Source organism: Zingiber officinale, chromosome 5B, assembly GCF_018446385.1.
Source record: "Zingiber officinale cultivar Zhangliang chromosome 5B, Zo_v1.1, whole genome shotgun sequence".
In the NCBI taxonomy this organism is placed as follows: domain Eukaryota; kingdom Viridiplantae; phylum Streptophyta; class Magnoliopsida; order Zingiberales; family Zingiberaceae; genus Zingiber; species Zingiber officinale.
In genome coordinates this window covers 89,623,951-89,645,705 of record NC_055995.1, presented here as the reverse complement: position 1 = coordinate 89,645,705, position 21,755 = coordinate 89,623,951, and the positions used below count along the sequence as shown (strand labels likewise).

The window sequence follows — 21,755 nt, the reverse complement described above, 5'->3', positions numbered from 1 at the left end:
TATTACATAAATAATAATTTTGTCCATATTATTTTGATATTTTAGAAAAATAAATGCCTCTAACGTTTTGTAAAAAGAAGGCGTGTTTGCCGTTCTATAAATTTACGGATCATCTCCCGTGCGCCTTTTCGTTTTATTTAGTCCTCTCTCTCTCTCTCTCTCTTCTGTTTGCGTGCTCCGACGAAAGTGATCGAGATTTGCGCGAAGGTGAGGAGGTCGATAGGGTTTCGCCTTTCCGTACGATCTCCCTTTCTCTTCACTGTTCTGGGTAGAATCCATGTCGAGGAAGCGGAAATCGGACGCCTCGGGCCTCGACGAGGCGGATCGCACGTTGTACTCCACTTTCTGCGGTGCCGCTAATTCGCTGTCGCAGCTCTACACGCAGGCCATGAACCAGCAGAAGGTCTCCTTCCAGGCCGGAGAGCGCCATGCCCTGGTTAGCACTTAGCCCCTTTCCCTTTTTTAATCTCCCTTTCCGCAGAACCCAATCCATCGAATCTGATCTTGTGAAACTTGTGACAAAAATAAATTAGAACGGATCTATTTTTGTTCCATTGTTTTGTTTTGATGACTAGTTAATACATAATGGTAGCAGTAGCAATTTTTTAAACAGTGGTAGGAAGTGGAGCAATAGAGAAGACATCGTGGGACGGCGGTTCTATTAGCAACCAAATATCAAGTTAACGAGAACCTAAGCTTTTGTTCTTTTTTTTTTTAATCGAAAGTTAGAATGCCATGATAGAATACCCCTCATGCTGATTGGACCAAAGGGCAACGAAATGGTTTAACTCCTTAGGAACGCTATTCATGAATCTAGCGACCGATGCCACGGTATCTGGTACCTAGCGCATAAATTGCTGTTTGGGTGTTTCAGATTAGCTCTGTTAAAATCGTTCTTTTGCTGGAACAAAATTCCTTATTTATGGGCTCAGTCAATGAACTCTTGAGGATGTTGCAACAATTTATTTGCACATTTCTGTTCAATAATTGCAGTGATTCCTTCCATTTGATCTCCTAATGTCATTTGCCAAACACCACCAAGTACACTATTATATTGCTAATCCACTGGGAGTTGTCACTCGTCAGCCCAATGCCTTGGAGATTCTGACATAAATCTCGAGGCATGCCTTAGGCACCTCCTTTTTTGCACAAATGTATTCCAACGGAGACAACTAGTGTGCAAATCCTAGTGACAATTCCTAACACACTTTTTTTGCATGTCAACCGAGACATCACATGAGTTACTTGCAAATGAGCATTTCAGAGGCTGCTAAATCTATCTAACCCCACTTGACGGCATATCATATTTCAAGATTAGTCAGTTCCTCTTATCTTTAAGTACCTTTTGTCAAACCAACAAGGGTTCCAGATACTCAATTGTGCATGCCAATGGGTATGAAATATGTATACTCTGTCAAGCACCATAGGCACCTCGATTTTCCAAGTGTTTCCGAATGCAATGGGGCATCAAAAAAGGTGGTTTACTTCAGTCAAATGGTTGTGAAATGATACCTCACATTTAGTCGAAGCATGGCAAAGGAGTGGATCACCTTGATTTGAGATCAATAGAAGATGAGATTGTTCACAAGTTCACTTCATTGAAACACAAAGTCAAGGGTGGACGACTTTCTTGTACATTCCAATCTTATTTTAATTTATTTGTTGTAAACATGCTTGCTCAGCTGAGGCTCTAACAAATGCTGGATTTGGGGTATGTACATGATCTTATTCTCCATAGCAAAGAGAAAAAAAAACCTTTCCTGTCCGGTAACATTACCATTTTACCAATCTCCTGTTGGTGAAACTAGTAACTATGATATTTGCTTCCAGTTTATACTTTACAGCCACCATTTCCTTGTTAATTGCCTTTGTCGTAATCACGAGAAACCATTAATTCTTTCATAAAAAATTGCCTTTTCTACTTGGAGTTCCATATGTTCAACCATTGGCAATGGGAACTCGAATTGTGTTATTGTTAGCTGCTTATGATGCCTACATGTGTCTCGTGCAGGACAAGCTTTATCAATGGGTGATGAGAAAGCATGAAGAAGGGTCAAGGATTACAGTAGCTGATATAGTTTGCCATATTCAGGTTATATTATAATAATAACTTACATTTTTGTGTGTTTTTAAAATGTTAGTTCAGTCACTGACCATTTTAATTTGAGTTTGCTTATTCTCATCATGAGCAACTGCATTAGGTTGCTTGTTTCACTGTTAGTGTAGATTCAAATAGTTTTTGTTCTAGGCACACTTGGCTCTAAAACCTTCTAGATCACTCTACTCCTATCACAACTTTCATTACATCTTTCTAAGGACATGATTTAGGATCTTAAGTCTACTGTTTTATGCAAGGAAACTTAATGGTCCATATTCAACATTATTTTAATTTGTTAATGAAGAGGTGGTTCCTTCGTTTATTGCTCGCTGCCAGTCCAATAGTAGACAAGTGTTACTCAGACTCGAATGTTAGTAAACGACATAGGTATTGATCTACGTGTCAAGCACATCACATGATCTAGGTGTTTGACATGATATACTCCTACTCAAGGATTGCGGTGCCGTTTCGTGCCGGGCGGCACGAATGGTTTTTACCGTTCCGTTGCCCGGCCGAAACCGGCACACGACATGCCGCGATTTCGGCGCGTGTATTGCGCGGGCGTGGGTTGTGCTTTCGGCTCGTGATACGCGCGTTGATGCGCGCCAGCACAAGCGACACTCGCGACAGAAGGAATCAAATCGATTCCTTCTGTCGCGCGATCGATTACAGAAGGAATCGATTCCTTGGCGAGCAGCGGCGAGGCAAGCAGCGGTGAGGCGAGCAGCGACAGCGGCGAGGCGAGCATTAGTAAGGCGAGCAGCGGCAGAGGTACGGTTCCCTATTCCCTATTCGTTTCATCCGTCTCGTATGCATCGCTGGCGGCGCCGAAATCGCTCCCAGCGGCGAGATCGGGTGCGCCTCGTGCGTGCCCGAGAGATTTTATTTTGATTTGGAAAATAAATTGTAATTTAGATTTATAACAATTCCTAAGGTAGGCGTGATATTCCAAACAGACTTTTATATATCCTAATTAAATTTTCTTAATAAAAATTAAAATATATAAAAATATATTTAAAAATTTAAATTTAATTAATATTCTGAAAAATTAATTTTTAATGTTTTAAATTGTATTTAAAAATTTAAAAAAAATTATAATAAATCTGTTTAAAATTTTAAAAAATTATAAAAATTCAGATATATATTATAATATTTTTTTATTTAAAATTTAATTTATTTTTTTAAAAAAATAATAAAAATTCAGATTTATATTCTAATATTCTAAAAAAATAAAAATTCTAAAAAAACTAATAAATTAAATTTATATTTTGATATTTTTATTGTTTTATATTTTTAAAATAATAATTAATTAATTAATTAATTTGTATAATTATTATATATAAAATAACATCTTTATGCTAATTTATATATTTATTATAGATAATATTTTTTTATCTTAGAATTAATTTAAAATTTGGATCCATGAATATTAACTTTTGTACTTTTGTACTTTTGTAATATGTTTAGAAATATTACAAGTCTTTTATTTTAAAAATTTTGATAAAGGTATGTTGTTATGTTTATGATTCCTAATAAAATACTATTAATCTTGTACAATTCTGATCAATCTAAATTGAGAAAGATGAATTAATATTTTTAGGAGATTGTTTCAAATTTCAGAAGTTGATGTTTATAGTTTATATACTTAATTTGTAAATTTACAATGATAAATACATTTTTGATGATGATCATTACCTAGAAATGTATATTATCCTTACTTTTTGTATAATGCATAGGTAATGACACCAAAACAACAATCTCATGATCCAGCTTGGAGACACGCACGTCGATTAGAAAATCGATTCCATTGGCAATGTTTGCATTGCGATATGATTGGACGTGGCGGCGGGGTCACACGCTTAAAACAACATCTTGCTGGTGGATATCCGGATGTTTCTAATTGTCCAAAAGTTTCTCAAGAAGTTCGTCGTGCAATGAAAGAGGAACTTGATGGCAGAAAAGCATTAAAGTATAAACAACAACGAGAACGTGAACTTGTTGATAGTCGAAGCTCTAAAGAACCAATCTATGATGAAATGGAAGGTCGTGGTGAAGTTCCAAATGACGAAGACTTTTTAGCAGCTCTCAGTGCCTCTCGAACTCAATATGACTATGAGCAAAATATGCAACATAGAAGTGACTCTGGTGCTAGTGGAAGTGGCTCAACTACTGCATCAACATTAGGAAGGAGTGCAAGTGTTCGTATTACTTCAACACAAGGTGGTATTGGTCGTTTTTTTTCTTCCATGGGACAAAGACGTGCAGTTGATATTGCTGATATTGATCCACTAGCATTTCCAGACCAAGCTAGCAAACAGACTAGGATTGATGATGCATATTCAAAAGAGAAGAAGAAATCAATCGGTAAAAGTATTGCTAAATTTTTCCATTTTAATCATATTCCCCCTAATGCAGCAAACAACACATACTACCGTAGCATGGTGTCCAACATCCAAAAATCTGGTCTTGGTATTCAACCTCCAACTGCATATGAAATTGCCGGTCCATATTTAGATGAACAAGTGGAGGAGATCAAGACTTGGATCCTATCATGCAAGAAACAATGGAGCTTATATGGGGTTACGTTGATGTGTGATGGCTGGACAGGACCTACACGGATGAGCATCATCAACTTTCTACTATAGTGCAATAGAAAGGTGATATTTCATAAATCTATTGATACAACTACAGACTATCATGATGCACCCTACATATTTCGTTTGATGGATAGTGTAGTTCATGAGATAGGTGCAGAACATATAGTACAGGTGATTACAGATAATGGTGCCAACTTTAAAAGGGCTGGAGAGATGTTGGAGTAAAGGTATCAAACATTATTTTGGACACCATGCGCAGCACGCTGTATCGATTTGATGATGGCAGATATCAGTAAGCTCAATATAGTGAAGAAGGTAGTGAAAAAAGGTCAATCTTTAACAAAATTCATCTATAATCATCATTGGGTTCATGGATTAATGAGGAAATTTATTGATGGGGAGATTCTGCAACCAGGAGCGACTAGATTTGCCACTCACTTTCAACTGTTAAAATCGTTGAATAAGAAAAAAGTCGGATTAAAGGCCATGTTCTCTTCTGAGGATTGGGAAGCCTCTCGATATTTTAACACGACTGAAGGTAAGGAGGTGCAAAAAATTATTATGTCTGTCAGATTTTGGGACTATATCGCAGATATTCTTATAGCAGTAGAACCATTGTACGTTGTTCTACGTAAAGTTGATATGGACAAGAAGCCACAAATGAGCAATGTTTACCGCCTAATTCATGAAGCAAAAGAGGAAATTAAGAGGCGTCTACAATTACCGACCAAGTATCAACATTACATTGATATAATCACTACAAGATGGGATGATCAAATGGGAAAATCTATTCATTTGGCCGGTACGTATTTTTTAATGATAACGAATTTTTAATATTGTTATTAATAATTATATATGTTTAATTATTATAGGCTATTATCTCAATCCGGCATATCAATATCGTTATAATCTTGGCACAAATGATGATTTATTAGTGGCCCTCAAACATGTAATATCAAGACTGCATACAAACACAGAATCAATTGCTGAGACTATTAATGAAAGTCGATTATTTCGAGAGGCATATGGTTCTTTTAGCGATCCTATTGCAGTTTCATGCAGATATAAAATGGATGCAGGTAAATATAGTAAAAATTATTTCTAATTATTGTCAACAAATATAAATAATTATTTTAATTTTGTTCTTATTTATTTTACAGCTGAGTGGTGGTTACAATATGGAGGACCAGCTCCAAATTTGAAAAAGATTGCAGTACGAATTCTCTCACAGACAACGTCTTCAAGCGGTTGTGAAAGAAATTGGTCAACTTTCTCCCTCATTCATACAAAAGTACGAAATCGTCTTTCTTATCGTCGCTTGGAGAAGATGGTCTACGTTCATTATAATATGCGTCTTCAACTAAGAGCAACAACAGAAGAGAATGAAGAACAGGAGTCTGGTGATGTAGACCCATTTGATATTGGATTTGTCCAGACTGAGAATGATCCAATGATGGATTGGTGGAGCGCTGTTGAGGCTGAGAATCCATTACTTGATGAAGCAGGAGACCCACCACGACCATCTCAATTTCTTACTCAACAGATTGAAAAAATACAAGCTAGAGGAGATATCTGCGAGGAAGAAGATGATGAAGCTTTTGATCAAGAATTTCGATTTTCTGGATCTCGGTCTAGGCTTTCTCAAACATCACAAACCCAACCAAAGTCCATAGATAAAGGCAAAGGCAAAGCTCCTGCAATTTTTACTAAAAAGAAAGAAAAAGGCAAACCTCCTACTTTTATGGGAAGTGGTCCATTTAGAATTAGAGAAAATCCACTCAATGCAATTGATGAGCAAGAACATGATGACAGTGATAAAACATCATCACCTTCTGACACTGTAGTCCGACAAGAAGTTCGAAATGAGGATAGTGATGTTGATAGCAGTGCAAGTACTCATGGAAGTGATGACAGTGGTGATGCATCTAGTGGTAAAAATTATGTCCCCCCTACTCTAGCACCAGAGCCATGGACATGTGAGATAGATTACACACATGCAACTCAAGATGATGATCATGGAGCTAGAGGTAGTACTATTCAATATCAACGTCGATATAAGGGTGACAAACAAAAGAAAGCTCATAATTATCAAGATATGCGGGAGAGTTTAGTTGAGATTGATTCTAGTCGAAGTTCATCATACTCGCAACCTTCTTATTATAACTCTGATGCATCATACGGTGATCCGTCATACCAGAGCTCGGGGACGTATGCTTATCCTTATTCTTATTCTGTGCCTGTACCCGTTTCGATTTCAGTGGTGCCAGTTCAAATCCAACATCCAGTGATGAATCGCTGATGAACATGTGGAGAAATCAATATCAATATTGCATGTCATGGGATGCTTATTTAATCTGGTCATTGGAGAACTATGGAGTTGACTTAAGCAGAATGTCGCAAGAATCAATGCTTTCATCTGATTCACGCCACTCCTTTTGGTATTAATAAGGTAGCATATTATGATGTATCAATTTTAATTCAAGTTATTCCTAGATCAACTTTTTTTAAAGAAAACTATATTTAATTATTTTTTCTAATCATATTAAGTTGTTCAATAATTAAGAATTTATATAAAATTAATATACAACTTATTTTTAAATTATACACAATAAACATATTTATCTAATAATTACTATATATAAATAAAAAAAATACCGAAACAGTATCGGCACGGCACGGCACGGTACGATACGATACCGAAACCGTATCGTTCCGGTCGGGACCGAAATCTCGACACGGGTCGAGATTTTAAACTTTGCTCCTACTAGACTAGGATCATGTCATGTAGCCATGGGTACGGGGTTAAAGATGGTAAGTAGTTAGTTTAATGTTTTTGATGGATCCACCATTTGGTATTACAAAATCAAAGTCATATCTTTTGAAATGCTTTCTAAATTAGTATATAAGCTGTCAAATTTGAACTAGGAAGTTTCTGCCTCACCCAAAATATGCTTGTGCTCACCCAAACTATAATCATAATCAATGGTTTCCTTTAGTCTCTCTGCTGTTAGTCAGATTGAGATTGATCTATGGGTTCGTTGTTGCTAACGGATCAATATATGTTAGTCAATAAAACTCATTTCACTAATATCTGTTCATCGACCCTTCCAGACTGAGATGGACCATGTTGCAGAAGATGGATTAGCAGCAGCCCCAAGAGCACCATTCCAAAGTCAACAACCGCCGGCATCAACACATCCAATAAACTCAACCTTCCAAGCTCCATCTGGTTTGTTTGGGCAGCCAATCCCTCGAAGTGGCCACACTGATCAAGCAAAAAACTCCGTCTTCTCAAATGCTCTTTCCAGCCCTGTGCGCAGGAGCCTTCAGCCGTATCACCTTGCTAATGATGGGAGTGGATTTTACACAAATGATGCCCCACCTACTGGAAACGCAGCAACCAGGAACCATGATTCAGATCAAAACCGGGACACCAGTTCTCTCAGTTGCAACGACACATCCATGGATATTCATACAGATAGCCCGCCACGTCAATCCTATTCTTAGTTCTGCAAACCATCACAGAATCATGCAAGAGTGAAGATGATGAATACTGCTAGCCATATGTAATTCTCTGTCTCTTTCTTAATGTGCTCTATTGTACTCGGTCTTTTATGCAAAAATAGTCTGTGTGGGCTTTGTTTATGAGTTTGGTAATCCTTTTGTATATGAAAAATAACTCCATAGTTCATATATGATATATGCTCCATAACCTATTTCCTATTTTATGCTTACCTATAGGAATGTTTATCCAACTATCGCCACACATTTATGTTCAATACAATTGATTCATAATTCAAAATGACTCACTAGACCTCACTCATTTGTTGGGTAATCAAATTGATCAATTTACTGCTGCCTTGTAGAATCTGCCCATTTTTATTAATTCTTAAGTTGCAGTTTGGATGTGCCTGTTCCCTTTGCAAGGTGTCATAGGTCTGCTCCTGGTGCAAGCTGGTACGGTGCGCATCGAGCTGGAGAACCCTCAGCATCATGTTTCTTTTAACTAGCAGAAGAGAGAGAGAGATGAGGAGGATTGGGTTTGAGTTTTTTACTTCTTCAATGTCGAGTTGCCTGATCCGATGGAGGGAGCCAAAAGCATAGGGTCGGTGGCGGAGGCAGCAACGACAGAAAAGATCGAGGTTTCGCAGGATGTGTGTTCTGGTAAATATATACTTCTCAATTACTTTTGTGGATTTTTTTTTTGTTATCTTCATCATAGACCTAACTTACACACCTGTATAAATTTAGGGTTTATCATATGTTTAAGCCAAACCCTGATTGTGTTGCGTGTGGACCAGCTCCGGCTGCTTTACTCTTGACTTTGGATCTTGCAAGTTGCTCATCATAATTCTGTTTTAAGGAAATTCATGTTTAGTTTCAGGAGTGTAGTCCACAAAATATATGATGAAGCATTCTTTCCATGTTCGAGTTACCTTTTTCTCGAATGCATCATCTTCGGGTTTAAAAATCTTATCTGCAATCCCTTAGGCTAGCTTCCTGTGCGTCGAAATATCTCAGAAGCTCTATTTCCATCTTTTCTCTTCCTTTGGCTTACTTATTCCTTTAGCTAACAACTCTAGTAAATACTCAGTGTTGGCATCAAGTTCCTTCGCCTGAGAGACATGCATGAAAATCACGATTACAATTGATGGTAGATCAATGGATGGATAGTATATTGATAAGAAGTCTTGTGAATCACCTTGATCCACATATCCGTAGCAGCACCACTAGATTTGTAGACCTTCGGCAGATACAATTTGGCTGTACTACAGTTTGTGAATAAGCAAACATGACACAAATGGAAGAATTTGGCTGCAGGCCACGATAGCCTTTGGCACCCAGAGATAAAAGCATTGCAGCCTGACCGTACGCCATGCCGACATTTATCATATAACCTTGGGTTTAACATACTGTGGAAGAAAAAAGAGAGATGAAATGTGATCCAAATGCTAATGCAGCATAATTAACAGAGTTATGATACTCAATTTACTACTCTCTAAAATAGATAAACTGTGTTATATCATGTGTTTACTCACTGAAATAGATGTTATTTAGCATCAAGTGGAACTGAAAAGTTCAGCAACTGATGATGAAACGAAGAACAAACTTGTTCTATTGAACTATAAACTAGTTTACTTGCAGCTATCATGTCAGCAATTGCATAAGCCTCAGTCTCGGATCCAACAGTCTCACCCACCCCATTCTTGAAGTCGTTATATATTGTTATGAAGGACAAATCAGTGAGAGAAAGATATGAAATTTCTAGTTGTTTCAGCAAAAAATATACTCCAATAGGCTATATCGTAGCTGAATAAATAAATATTTACAGCAGCACTTGAGTCCCAGATGAATTGATGTACAGATTTATAGGTTTGGATGGGTCATCATAATCTAGCCACAAACTGAGCAACAAGAAGCTCAGTGACAGCTGGAACCATCTGCTCGATACAATAGAAACAGATTATCTGTATTCATACAAGGGTCAGCAAGGAAACTTTTCCACCCTTATGTATTTAATGCTTTATTGACTCAGCCTAGGATGGCCTACAGGCATGCCAAGGTAAACTATTCGAGTATCCAAGAGCAAAAAAGGCAAATCTGGAGGAGCACTTCCATTGCCAAGGTAAACTACTCGTGCTCATATTGTATTTGGATGAAGCCCCCATACCATTTAAACTATGCATCCCTCCATTGCCAATGTAACTTCTTGCATATGAAATGCTTTCTTGACGTGTCCCAGGGTTATCGTCTGTCATGAACATATCCATCTGTGATGGAGTAAGGCCATATATTGACTGAGGGGAACCCTCATAATTTCGCTTCACTGTTATAAAAAAAATGCTTTGATTGAAAATGCATCCAAAGAACAGACTCTATTTGGCTAAGTATCTGCAATTTGGCTTGCTAAAAAAACTGTTTAACTATGAGCAAAGAATATGGTTAGACTACTAGAATAATTGTTAAAAGCAACATTCATATGATATAATAATTGAACCTTGTGATTTAGATATTCAGGGAAAATAACCAAATTAGCAAGCGATAAATAATAACCATGATGCAAAAAGTTTAGCATCTCAGGAATCACTTCTCTACACAACATGAAGTGGAAGTCTGATCATATACAAAAGATCATGATTTTTCTTGGAAGAAAGGGCAGCTGTGTAGTATAACATAGCCAAGGACTAACGTGGGTATCAGTTAAGCATATCATGTCATTCATATTCTATGCAAACCAAAAGTTTAGAAGATTTGTCCAAAATCAAGAAATTCATGCCTTTGATATGCACACTATCAGAAAATCTTAATCAGAGATGTTCATTTTGATAGAAACGTTCAAGGAAAAAAAAAAAAAAAGCAGGAACCTACATCTCTCCTTGAGATTCTCCTCCCGGAACTCCTGGGGCATGCGATCGTAGTTGTTGGAAGAGCGCGACTCGCATCTGCAGGCGGCGCTTTTCCTCGAAGGGACGGCGAGACATGTACGGGGAATCAGGCCAAAGCTTGGAGAGGCTCCAAAACTACCAAAAATGGTTTTTGGGGATACTAGAGACGTCATCGAAGGACGAAGACATTGAGAAGGGGCGCAACACAATCGACATGGATTGCGCTTCCTGTAGGGAGTCGAAGAAGGGGACTGGCGATTATTATCCCTCTTTCATTTTCTGTTTGTTTTGCTTTTTCTGCAATTTACCAAAAGGTGTACACATATAATTGTATTTACCAAAAGGCGTAGGGTAGTTTGGTTTATACCAAAAGGCACAGATTAAGAAATTCAATTCCCATATTATTCCTCTGGCTACCTGCCAACCACTTTTTTCAATCACCATTTTCCAAGCATCCAAGCCACAAATAGATTTGAAAATTATTTTGTGGTTCGAATGTACGCCCTCTCACCGTCTCTCTCCCTCCATCCCTCTGCGTGGTGTTATAAACATGAAAGAAATATGAACCTCCTGTGCTTGTCATTCCTGCTCGTGTTGGTTGGCGGGATTGCAAATGACTAGGTAGGGTTTTGGGATATTATCGTAAGAGTTTCAAGAGGAATCCAAAGGACAACTGCAGTTAAGAACGTCAGCCAAAAAGAACAAACTTCTAGCAAGACCGAAATTAGTAGAAGAATACATTTAAAGATTTAGACATATATGTATAGATTTATTACTGTAAAATAGGATAGTGATGGTAAAAAAAATTACAGTATTGTTGCAAATGGTAATGAAAAAAATCTTGGTTATGGTTTCGTTTAGTTATGTGGGGAATACTTAATCGATTTGCAAGTTGCTCCAGTATGATGCTATATTTGAGCTAGACCTTGCTCATGCATGTTAGGTTAATTATGGTAGGTATTGGGATCTTGATCATATCAGGCTCACTTTCTGACTTGATCAAAAGTTTTGTTTGTTACTATATCTACCTTGTCTCCTCGCTCAACCCTTCATAGTTATTGGGAGTTTCTATAATCCAATTACCCTTGGTCCATCAATGTGTGTTGACCAAAAGCCACTTATGGACCTAAACTTGTTTGATTACACTCATTTAATGTGTTGTTAGTTTCTGAGGTTGTTAGTTAAATTGGGCTAACCATTTTTTATTTAGGCTTTGCATTCTGTCAATGGTAGTCCTAGTTTACAAGAATTGTCTGCTTCAATAGGGGTCTGATATTGATGATATTAAGCCCAAGTTGGGCCTGATATCAACGATATCAGACCCAACGTGGACATGATATCATTAATATCAGGCCCAACGTGATCTGTGGTTAAAACTTTACTTTTACATCATATAGATATTTTCCTCGCTCAACCCTTCTTAGTGGTTTGAATTATGCAAAATTACAAATTAACAACAGCACCTGATTATGTAGTTGCAAATTTACTAAATTAGTTTATAATTTATTTATCAAGGGCGATCATATAAATGAAGAAATTCTCTCTGAGATATGTAATACACTTGATACAAATTCTAGCATTGGACATGGAGCTAATGTAGGAGAATTATCCAGAACAAATATTTCATCATCTTCGCAGTATAGTTGTGTGCCTAACACAAATAGAAATACAATCAGTAATTTCACATTTAATCTAAATAAAAAAGCTAGTATTCAAGAAGATGAAGTTCTGAATTCTTGTACGACACTTGGTGATTACTTTGAGCCTACTTGGAGCGAGGAGAAAGGGTATTATAACCGAATTGGAGAGGATTTACAATGTAATACAGATGTACAAGAATTCTTAGTTGATGATATGCAGATTGAACAATATGAAATAGATCCAGAGGAGTACAGTGACTTAGAGGAGGAGTTCCCAATAGTTGATGATCGATATATTTTAAATTCTCGATTGCTCCAAAGGCCAATTGAAGAGGCAACAGATGAGCATGAATTTTTTGTTGGACAGATTTTTTCGTCTCGACAAGAGTTCAAGAATGCACTTGTGAAACATGTCATGATTAAACATATGAGATATAACCCAGTTGACACTCGAAAAAATAAAGTAAAAGTCGTCTGTTTCAATCAACCGTGTACATGGAGAGTAGTTGCTCGGGGGGATGTAGACTTCATTGTTACGAAATATATAAAGGAACACCAATGCGGCACCATTAGGGAAAGTGTTAATCATCCAGCATGCTCTTCCTCCTATGTAGGTTCTTTTGTTGAAGAGCAATTTCTTGCTAATGAACAATACAAGCCAAGTATCATTATAGCAGATATAAAAGCTAGGTTTGGAGTGACCATATCATACAGAAAAGCATACATAGCTCGAGAGAAAGCGATGAAGAAAGTCGTTGGAGATTATAACCAAGCATATAAAGATCTTCCACCATATCTGCGTGAGTTAAGAGTCAGGGATCCTGAAACTTATGTGGCACTATAAAGGAATGGGGATAATCAGTTCCAACCCTGTTTTTTTGGGGGTTGGAGCTTGTAGAAGAGTATTCAGGTCCCATCTTCGCAAATTAATTGGAATTGATGTCACACATCTAAGAGGCAAATATCCGGGTCTGTTGTTGATGGCTACAACAATTGATGCTAATGACAATATCCTCCCAGTATTCTTTGGAATCGCCGAAGTTGAATGTGGATCTGCATGAGAGTGGTTTTTGGATCATACAAAGAGATTCTTTGATGTTGATCCAGAGTCAATGAGTATAGTATCAGATAGACATCGCGACATTATATCAACAGTTAGGAAAGTCTACCCTACCGCCCATCATGCTTTCTGTTGCCACCACATGTCTTGCAATATGGTAACAAATACTGGCAGTAGGTCAGGTTTAGACCTGTTTTGGGCAACAGCTCGAGCAAACACAACACTCCAATATGATCTCATAATAATGCAGTCCATGCTTGAAAAACATCCAGATGCTCATAAGTGGCTTCAGAACATTGGCCTTAAAAGATGGGCTAATGCACACTTTAGTGGCAGAAGGTACACAATGCTAACCACCAATTGTGTAGAGAGTTTAAATACTTTGTTCAAGGAGACATGTGAACTTCCAATAAACAGGTTAATTGATAACACCAAAAGAAAGGTAGCTCAATGGTTCTTTAACCATAGGGAGGAAGTCTCGAAATGGTATGTTGCGTTGACACCTCATGCTACTAAAGAAATGGAATCAAGGAGGGAGAAAGCTAGACGATATAAAGTCCACCCCTACTCTCAATTTGAAATGGAAGTAGAGATATGGGGTGCTTCATACATTGTTGATTTAGAGAGAAAATATTGCAACTGCGAGGAGTTTCAAATTTCAGGATTGCTTTTCTCACATGCAATTGTCATCATCATTCACCGGAACATGGATACACTCCCATATTGTGAACATTATTTTCATTCACAGAATTGAAATGCCACATACATGGATCGTATTTACCCCTGTCGAAGCAAGGAATTTTGACCTAGGGGAGTAAACAACATTATAGTTCTATGTCCCCGTAGCCTTGTGCAGCCGGGTAGACGAAAGAAGGCAAGGATCGAGTCGAAACATAATGGGAAGGTAAAAATAAAATGCAGTAGGTGCAAACAACTGGGTCATAATCGGAGGACTTGTAGAATGCCACCAACCCCTGGGTCTTGACTTACTTGTAAATTGGAGGAGTTGATGCATATGTTTTGTATGCAGTATATACATAGAATTGTAAGAAAAACAGTTGTGGAATGTGGTGCTACTGTTATATTTTGTAAGCCTCCAACAGTGTTGTCAAAACCTGATGTAAAGCTCTTTGGTGGTGGTAGCGTGGTCTGGAAAAAATTTCAGCCTCTGTTTGACCTGATATGATACCATATCAGGCCCAACATGGGCTTGATATGAGACCATATCAAGCCCAACGTGGGACTGATATAAGACCATATCAGGCCCAACGTGGCCCTTATTCTCTACTTAGTATTTGTCTTAAAAATAAAATGGTGGTTGTTGGTTCTCCTAACTTAAAAGGTATTTTTAAAATTTATAGCTCCTCCCCTCTCAAACCTTCTTATTGAACGAGAATTTGAGGAAATCAAATATCCTAACAAAAGAAGTAATATATAGAATAAAATTAATCTATACACTATGAGCAAAAAAATTCTAATTTTTGAATAATTAGAATAATTTAAGATAATATATATATATATATATATAAGGTGCACCGTTCCGTACCAAATGGCACGAAGTAAAAACTTCTAATCCAGGGTGTATAAATAAGTTTTGACACCACAGGGAAGGTGATTTCAAGTAAATCCAAGTAGGGTAGGGCCATCAGTGAGTTTTGGTTAAAATCCACTGATGGATCTAGACACATCTGATTGTACCCATTTCAGTTCGAGTGGGATTATGGAGTTTCAAGGACTCCAACGGTGCTAGCAAAACCTTATTTATAGCTCTCTAGGGGTGGTAGCAAGTTTTGAAAAAAAATCAGTCTTTGTTGGGCCTGATATGATACCATATCAGGCCCAACATGACCCTTAATCTCTATTTAGAATTTGTCTTAAAAATAAAATGGTGGTTGATGGTTCTCCTAACTTAAAAGGTGTTATTTAGAATTTATAGCTCCTCTCCTCTCAAGCCTTGTTATTGAACAAGAATATGAGGAAATCAAATACCCTAAAAAAATGGAGTAATATATAGAATAAAAGTAATCGATACACTATGAGTGATATATATATCATTGAAAAAAAAAGAGGTGCAACGTTCCGTGCCAAATGGCACGGAGCAAGAACTTCTAATCCAGGGTGTATACATAAGTTTTGGCACCATATATAGCTCCTCCCCTCTCAAACCTTCACAAGGAAGGTGATTTCAAGTAAATCCAAGTAGGGTAGGGTCATCAGTGGGTTTTGGTCAAAACTCACTGATGGACTTAGACACCTCTAATTTGACTCATTTCAGTTTGAGTGGGATTCTGGAGTTTCAAGGACTCCAACGGTGCTGGCAAAACATTATTTATAGCTCTCTAGGGGTGGTAACAAGTTTTGAAAAAAAAAATCAGCCTTTGTTGGGCCTGATATGATACCATATCAGGCCCAACGTGGACCTAATATAGAACCATATCAGGCCCAACATAGCTCTTAATCTCTATTTAGTATTTGTCTTAAAAATAAAATGGTGGTTGATGGTTCTCCTAACTTAAAAGGTGTTGTTTAGAATTTATAGCTTCTCCCCTCTCAAACCTTCTTATTGAACGAGAATATGAGGAAATCAAATACCCTAAAAAAATGGAGTAATATATAGAATAAAATTAATCGATACACTATGAGCGAAAAAATTTTAATTTTTGAATAACTAGAATAATTTCAGATAAGATATGAGTACTAATATATATATATATATATATATCATTGAAAAAAAGGGTGTATCGTTCCGTGCCAAATGACATAGAGCAAGAACTTCTAATCCAGGGTGTATACATAAGTTTTGATACCATATATAGCTCCTCCCCTCTCAAACCTTCACAGGGAAGGTGATTTCAAGTAAATCCAAGTAGGGTAAGGCCATTAGTGGATTTTGGTCAAAATCCACTGATAGACCTAGACACCTCTGATTGGACCCATTTCAGTTCGAGTGGGATTCTGGAGTTTCAAGGACTCCAATGGTGGTAGCAAAACTTGATTTATAGCTCTCTAGGGGTGGTAGCAAGTTTTGTAAAAAAAAAATCAGCCTATGTTGGGCCTGATATGATACCATATCAGGCCCAACGTGAGCCTGATATGAGACTATATCAGGTCCAACATGGACTTGATATAAGACTATATCAGGCTCAACGTGGCCTTTAATCTCTACTTAGTATTTGTTTTAAAAATAAAATGGTGGTTGATGGTTCTCCTAACTTAAAAAGTGTTGTTTAGAATTTATAACTCCTCCCCTCTCAAACCTTTGTATTGAACGAGAATTTGAGGGAATCAAATACCCTAAAAAAAATGGAGTAATATATAGAATAAAATTAATCGATACACTATGAGCGGAAAAATTTTAATTTTTGAATAACTAGAATAATTATATATGTGTGTGTGTGTGTGTGTGTGGGTGGTAGGAAGTTTTGCAAAAAATTTAGCCTCTGTTGGACTTGATATGATACTATATCAGGCCCAACATGGCCCTGATATTAAACACTATTATTAAAAAATAATAATAATAAACTATAAATAAATAGAGTCGATTAAATATAAAAATATAGGATATCAGGCCCACGTTTCAATCACAACAAAAGCGCACACTCTCCTGCTTCGATCGTCATCTTCTTCTCGAAGGCATCCTTTGTAGCTTCGTTCGAGGCGTGACTCTACCATCACCGGCGTGCTAGAATCAGTTTCATACATAGCTCCGTTGCTAATGATGTGGTTCTTTCTATAATGGTTTCTCCTAGGGTTTGTGTTAATGTTATGGGCATGTTAGAATAAGAGCATAGTCGTTATTACGGAATCTAAGAGTTGTTTTTCTGTGTGTGGTTATACGGTAGCTAGGTTCGCAATGGCTACAAAAGGAGCGTTGACAAGTGTGAGTGTTGATCGACCAAGTTATCCAAGTTATGTCAACAGAGGAAGAACTAAAAGAATGAACTGGAAAAGTATCATTTGTCACTTCAGAAAATTTATTTCTTCTGTTAAACCGACTATAGAACAAGAACAGAAGATTCGAGGCACATCTTTTTCGTAGATCCTCGACCTCCCTAATAGTTCTTTTGTAAGAGCTCAGGTCTAGAATATGCTTGATAATTGGGATCATGAGGAACAAAACTATATCTTCCATGGGAAGAAACTGAAATTTACAAAGGTAGATGTGACACTAATTCTTGGCCTACCCGACAATGGAGAGATAGTTCGTCTCGATTTAAATGAGGCCTCTAGCGCACTGTACATGGAGTTTTTCCAAGATTCGGATTGTTCTGCCAAACATTTGGAGAAACTTATTATGAAGTCAAGATCAAATGATAAGCTGTACTGTCAGCTGTATATCTTGTATTTTTTTGCAACTATTCTGTTTTGTGGTAGTAGCAGTGTTTTTAGAATACTTGTACTCTCCCTAATTGACTATGTAGATGATTTTGACAACTTAGCTAGGTTTAACTGATGCAATGCAGTATATAGTTTCATGGCTCCTCAATTAGACTCCATTGGCTTCGAGCTTACATTTAGACCAAAATCACAGGTTGCTGATTCAACGCCCAAGGCCCCCTTACTCAAGGGATTTCCAAATATTTTGGTTGTAAGTCCAATTACATATATATCACGATATTGGTAATGAATATGATTTATTTTTATAATCATATTGTAGGTATGGGTGTGTGAGCACATCAACATTATTGATCTAGACCATCCTGAAAAATTACCTAGAATACTATGATGGAGTTGGCCTAACTATCATGTTGACACAGTCAAAAAGTTGATTGACCGTGTAACTGCAAATAAAATTTTAGTAGATTTAATTCTGGCAGAGTCAGAGTTGGATTTACTACCAAATTGGGCTCCGCCAACTGAAACTATTGAGTTGGTTGGCCAAGGATCTCAACAGCAAGTCGAGGAAGGTATACTGCAGTGTGTAGATACGAGAGATTGTAGTTAGTGCAAGGAAAAGGGAGAACAAATTGAAAGTTTAAAGCAAGAATTACATAAAGCTACTAAAAGTTTGGAGGAAGCTAATAAAAACCTGGCAATGGTCATAGATGAAAAGGATAGTCTCTTAGCAGCAAGGGATATTATAATAGCTAAGATGGATTCTATGTTTAAAGAAAAAGATCTACAAATAGAAGGCGATAGGAGTGGCAACAAGGTTGACACTATCAATTCTGACGTGGATAATAGAATTTTAAATGTAAAAGGTAAAATCATAGCCGATGCCAAAAATAAAATTAAAGAGCTCCAACAAATCATACAAAGCAAGGTATCAGGGGAGGCACGAGCATCAGAAGGCATAGACCCTAATCTACCTAGACTACCAACTAATTTTCGTGTAGGCCCCAAAAGAAAGAGAAGTCAGAGAATTTTTACATCAGATTATACAAAAAGAAAAGGCAAACAGATTGTTCAGGCTGTCGGACTAGACGCTCCTGCACCATCAAAGACTGAAGATACAAGTTCATCACATATAGAAATAAAATGTGATGAACTTAACAAGGTCAAGACCAAAATATTGAAGGTAGGGTCAAGTGTAGGTAAGTCGTTACTTTATAATCCTTAATGACATATTAGTATTTTAATTATCTCAGTAAGCGAAGACATTTTTTAAGAAGAGTAAAGATGATGTGATAGCTGATGCATTATTGAAGCTCAATCAGTTAAGGTAAGTTAGTTGACAGCGTAAATACTTATACCAGATGTTAACGAATGATTATTATTGGAGTTTAATAATATTTAATATAATTTTAATTTATTATATACCATTGTCTGTATCTTTGTATGTAGGGTGACGATGCATGTAATATGGACGAATGATACTTTCTCTTTAGATATGCAGTCTTTTATGACAATATTTGATTGGACTCAATACACCAATGGGGATTGCATAAATGTTTATTGGACTATTCTTGTTAATGAAGCCAAAAACTCTAACTCACTGAACCACCCATCCATATTTTGTGGGGATGGATTTCGAGTATGTCTCTTATCTCATTGTAAATTATTTTTAATATAGATTGGATGCACTCAACTCATTAGCTATCTTGTTTGCATAGGAATTGTTTGGAATATGCACGTTGATGCATTGAAACAAAGTGCAAAAATTGATAAGGACAATCCTATTAGATATATTTTCTGTCCTCTAAATAATGAAGATGATCATTGGCATCTAATGGTCATGGACCTGGAGGAACACCATATAATTCATTATAACTCTCTTAGCGTCGGAGCAAATTACATTGTTGTTTTTTTATCAAACTGTAAGTATCACATTTCTTATATCCAATAAGCGTTGTTTATGTATTAATTACTATTGTTTGTTATATGTAGGTGTTGTTTTTAAGGAGTTAAATTGGTTATACTATCACAATTGGCATCAAGGATTAACACCTTTCTCTGGGAGAGACTTTAAAACCATTCAAGTTAATGGCTCCACACAAAGTAAATCATAAGTATTTGTGTATGTTCTATCATCTTTGGCTCACAATAGACTCTCACAATTATAATACTACTATTTTGTAGGTTGGATTGTGCTTTTTATGATGCACTATGTAGAGAGTTTGATATTTCAGAGATCTGTAGACTTTATAGAAGCTGATATGAGAGCTTATAGATTTAGACTTGGACATAAAATCATGTCTGACAAAAACATTAAACTATAGATAATGAAAATTTATAATAGACTATTCTTGTAATGATTTACTGTTTGTGTAAATTAAAATTATGGTGAATCAAATTCCCATGCTGAAAGTCAAGACTTTTTTTTGGATACGGACCATGGTAGCACGTTTTGAGTTTATAGAAGGGGGAGATATAATCAAGTTTTTTAAAACGAAACCTATCAGACCCACGTTGGGCCTGATATGGTCTTATATCAGACCCACCTTGGGCCTGATATGGTCTCGTATCAAGCCCACGTTGGGCCTGATATGGTATCATATCAGGCCTAATAGAGGCTGATTTTTTTTTCAAAACTTGCTACCACCCCTAAAGAGCTATAAATCAGGTTTTGCTAGCATCGTTGGAGTCCTTGAAACTCCAGAATCCCACGTCGTGCCTGATATGGTATCATATCAGGCCTAATAGAGGCTGATTTTTTTTTTCAAAACTTGCTACCACCCCTAGAGAACTATAAATCAGGTTTTGCTAGCACCGTTGGAGTCCTTGAAACTCCAAAATCCCACTCAAACTGAAATGAGTCCAATCAGAGGTGTCTAGGTCCATTAGTGGATTTTGACCAAAATCCACTAATGGCCCTACCCTACTTGGATTTACTTGAAATCACCATCCCTATGAAGGTTTGAGAGGGGAGGAGCTATATATGGTGTCAAAACTTATTTATACACCCTGGATTAGAAGTTCTTGCTGTTGGATGGCGGCGGCCGACTAGAAGGGGGGTTGAATAATATGAAAAATTAAACGCAAAACCTTTCTCAAACTTTCTTAGACTAACACTTGCATAAATTAGCTAAGCAGAAAATAACAAAAAGAAGAGGCACCGGATTTGACTTGGTTACAACCGGGAAGGTTGTTAATCCAAGGAAGATGATCGCACTAAAAAACTCCTTCAGGTGGAGAAGCCACTTACAACGATGAAGCGCGGAAATAAAGAAGCTAACTAGAAACTGAGCGTATAAATGTTGGAAGTGAATTGCTTGAGTTGTTGAAAAATTTTTGGACCAAGGCTGTATTTATAGCCTTGGTCGGGGCGCCCTGAAGGGATTTCAGGCACCCTGGGGGGATAAAACTTTATCCCCCAATGTTCAGATCGCGTTTGACGCGATCTAGTCAAAAAGTCAACTCCGGGCGCCCAGAAGGATTCCAGGCGCCCCGAAGGGAAAAGTCAACCTCGTTGACTTTTTCCAGCCATGATCTTCTGCTCCGGCTCCGTTTGCCTCAAACCGAGTCTTCCACTCACTTGGGTGATCTCTGTCATCCGGAATAGGGCTCACCCGAACCCAACTTCCGGTCTTCTCG

The 21,755-nt window shown here is 37.3% G+C and overlaps 2 protein-coding genes across 3 annotated transcripts; both read left to right on the top strand.

The window, feature by feature from the left end:
* Window positions 1–106: 106 nt before the first annotated feature.
* Window positions 107–9,013, top strand: LOC121984908. Of its 2 annotated transcripts, XR_006113022.1 has the most exons (4): window positions 107–436; window positions 2,012–2,092; window positions 7,807–8,261; window positions 8,623–9,013. XR_006113022.1 is itself a non-coding variant. In XM_042538079.1 (3 exons), exons 1-3 carry the CDS (start codon window positions 278–280, stop codon window positions 8,200–8,202), a joined length of 636 nt encoding a protein of 211 aa, XP_042394013.1. In that variant the 5' UTR covers window positions 107–277; the 3' UTR covers window positions 8,203–8,303. The 2 variants fall into 2 exon arrangements, 1 of the variants encoding a protein (XP_042394013.1); XM_042538079.1 differs by lacking the exon at window positions 8,623–9,013 and having other exon boundaries at window positions 7,807–8,303.
* Window positions 5,651–7,091, top strand: LOC121984907. The gene is made up of 2 exons (XM_042538078.1): window positions 5,651–5,774; window positions 5,856–7,091. The coding sequence occupies exons 1-2, from the start codon at window positions 5,765–5,767 to the stop codon at window positions 6,992–6,994; spliced, it is 1,149 nt and encodes a 382-aa protein (XP_042394012.1). The 5' UTR covers window positions 5,651–5,764; the 3' UTR covers window positions 6,995–7,091.
* Window positions 9,014–21,755: the final 12,742 nt, after the last annotated feature.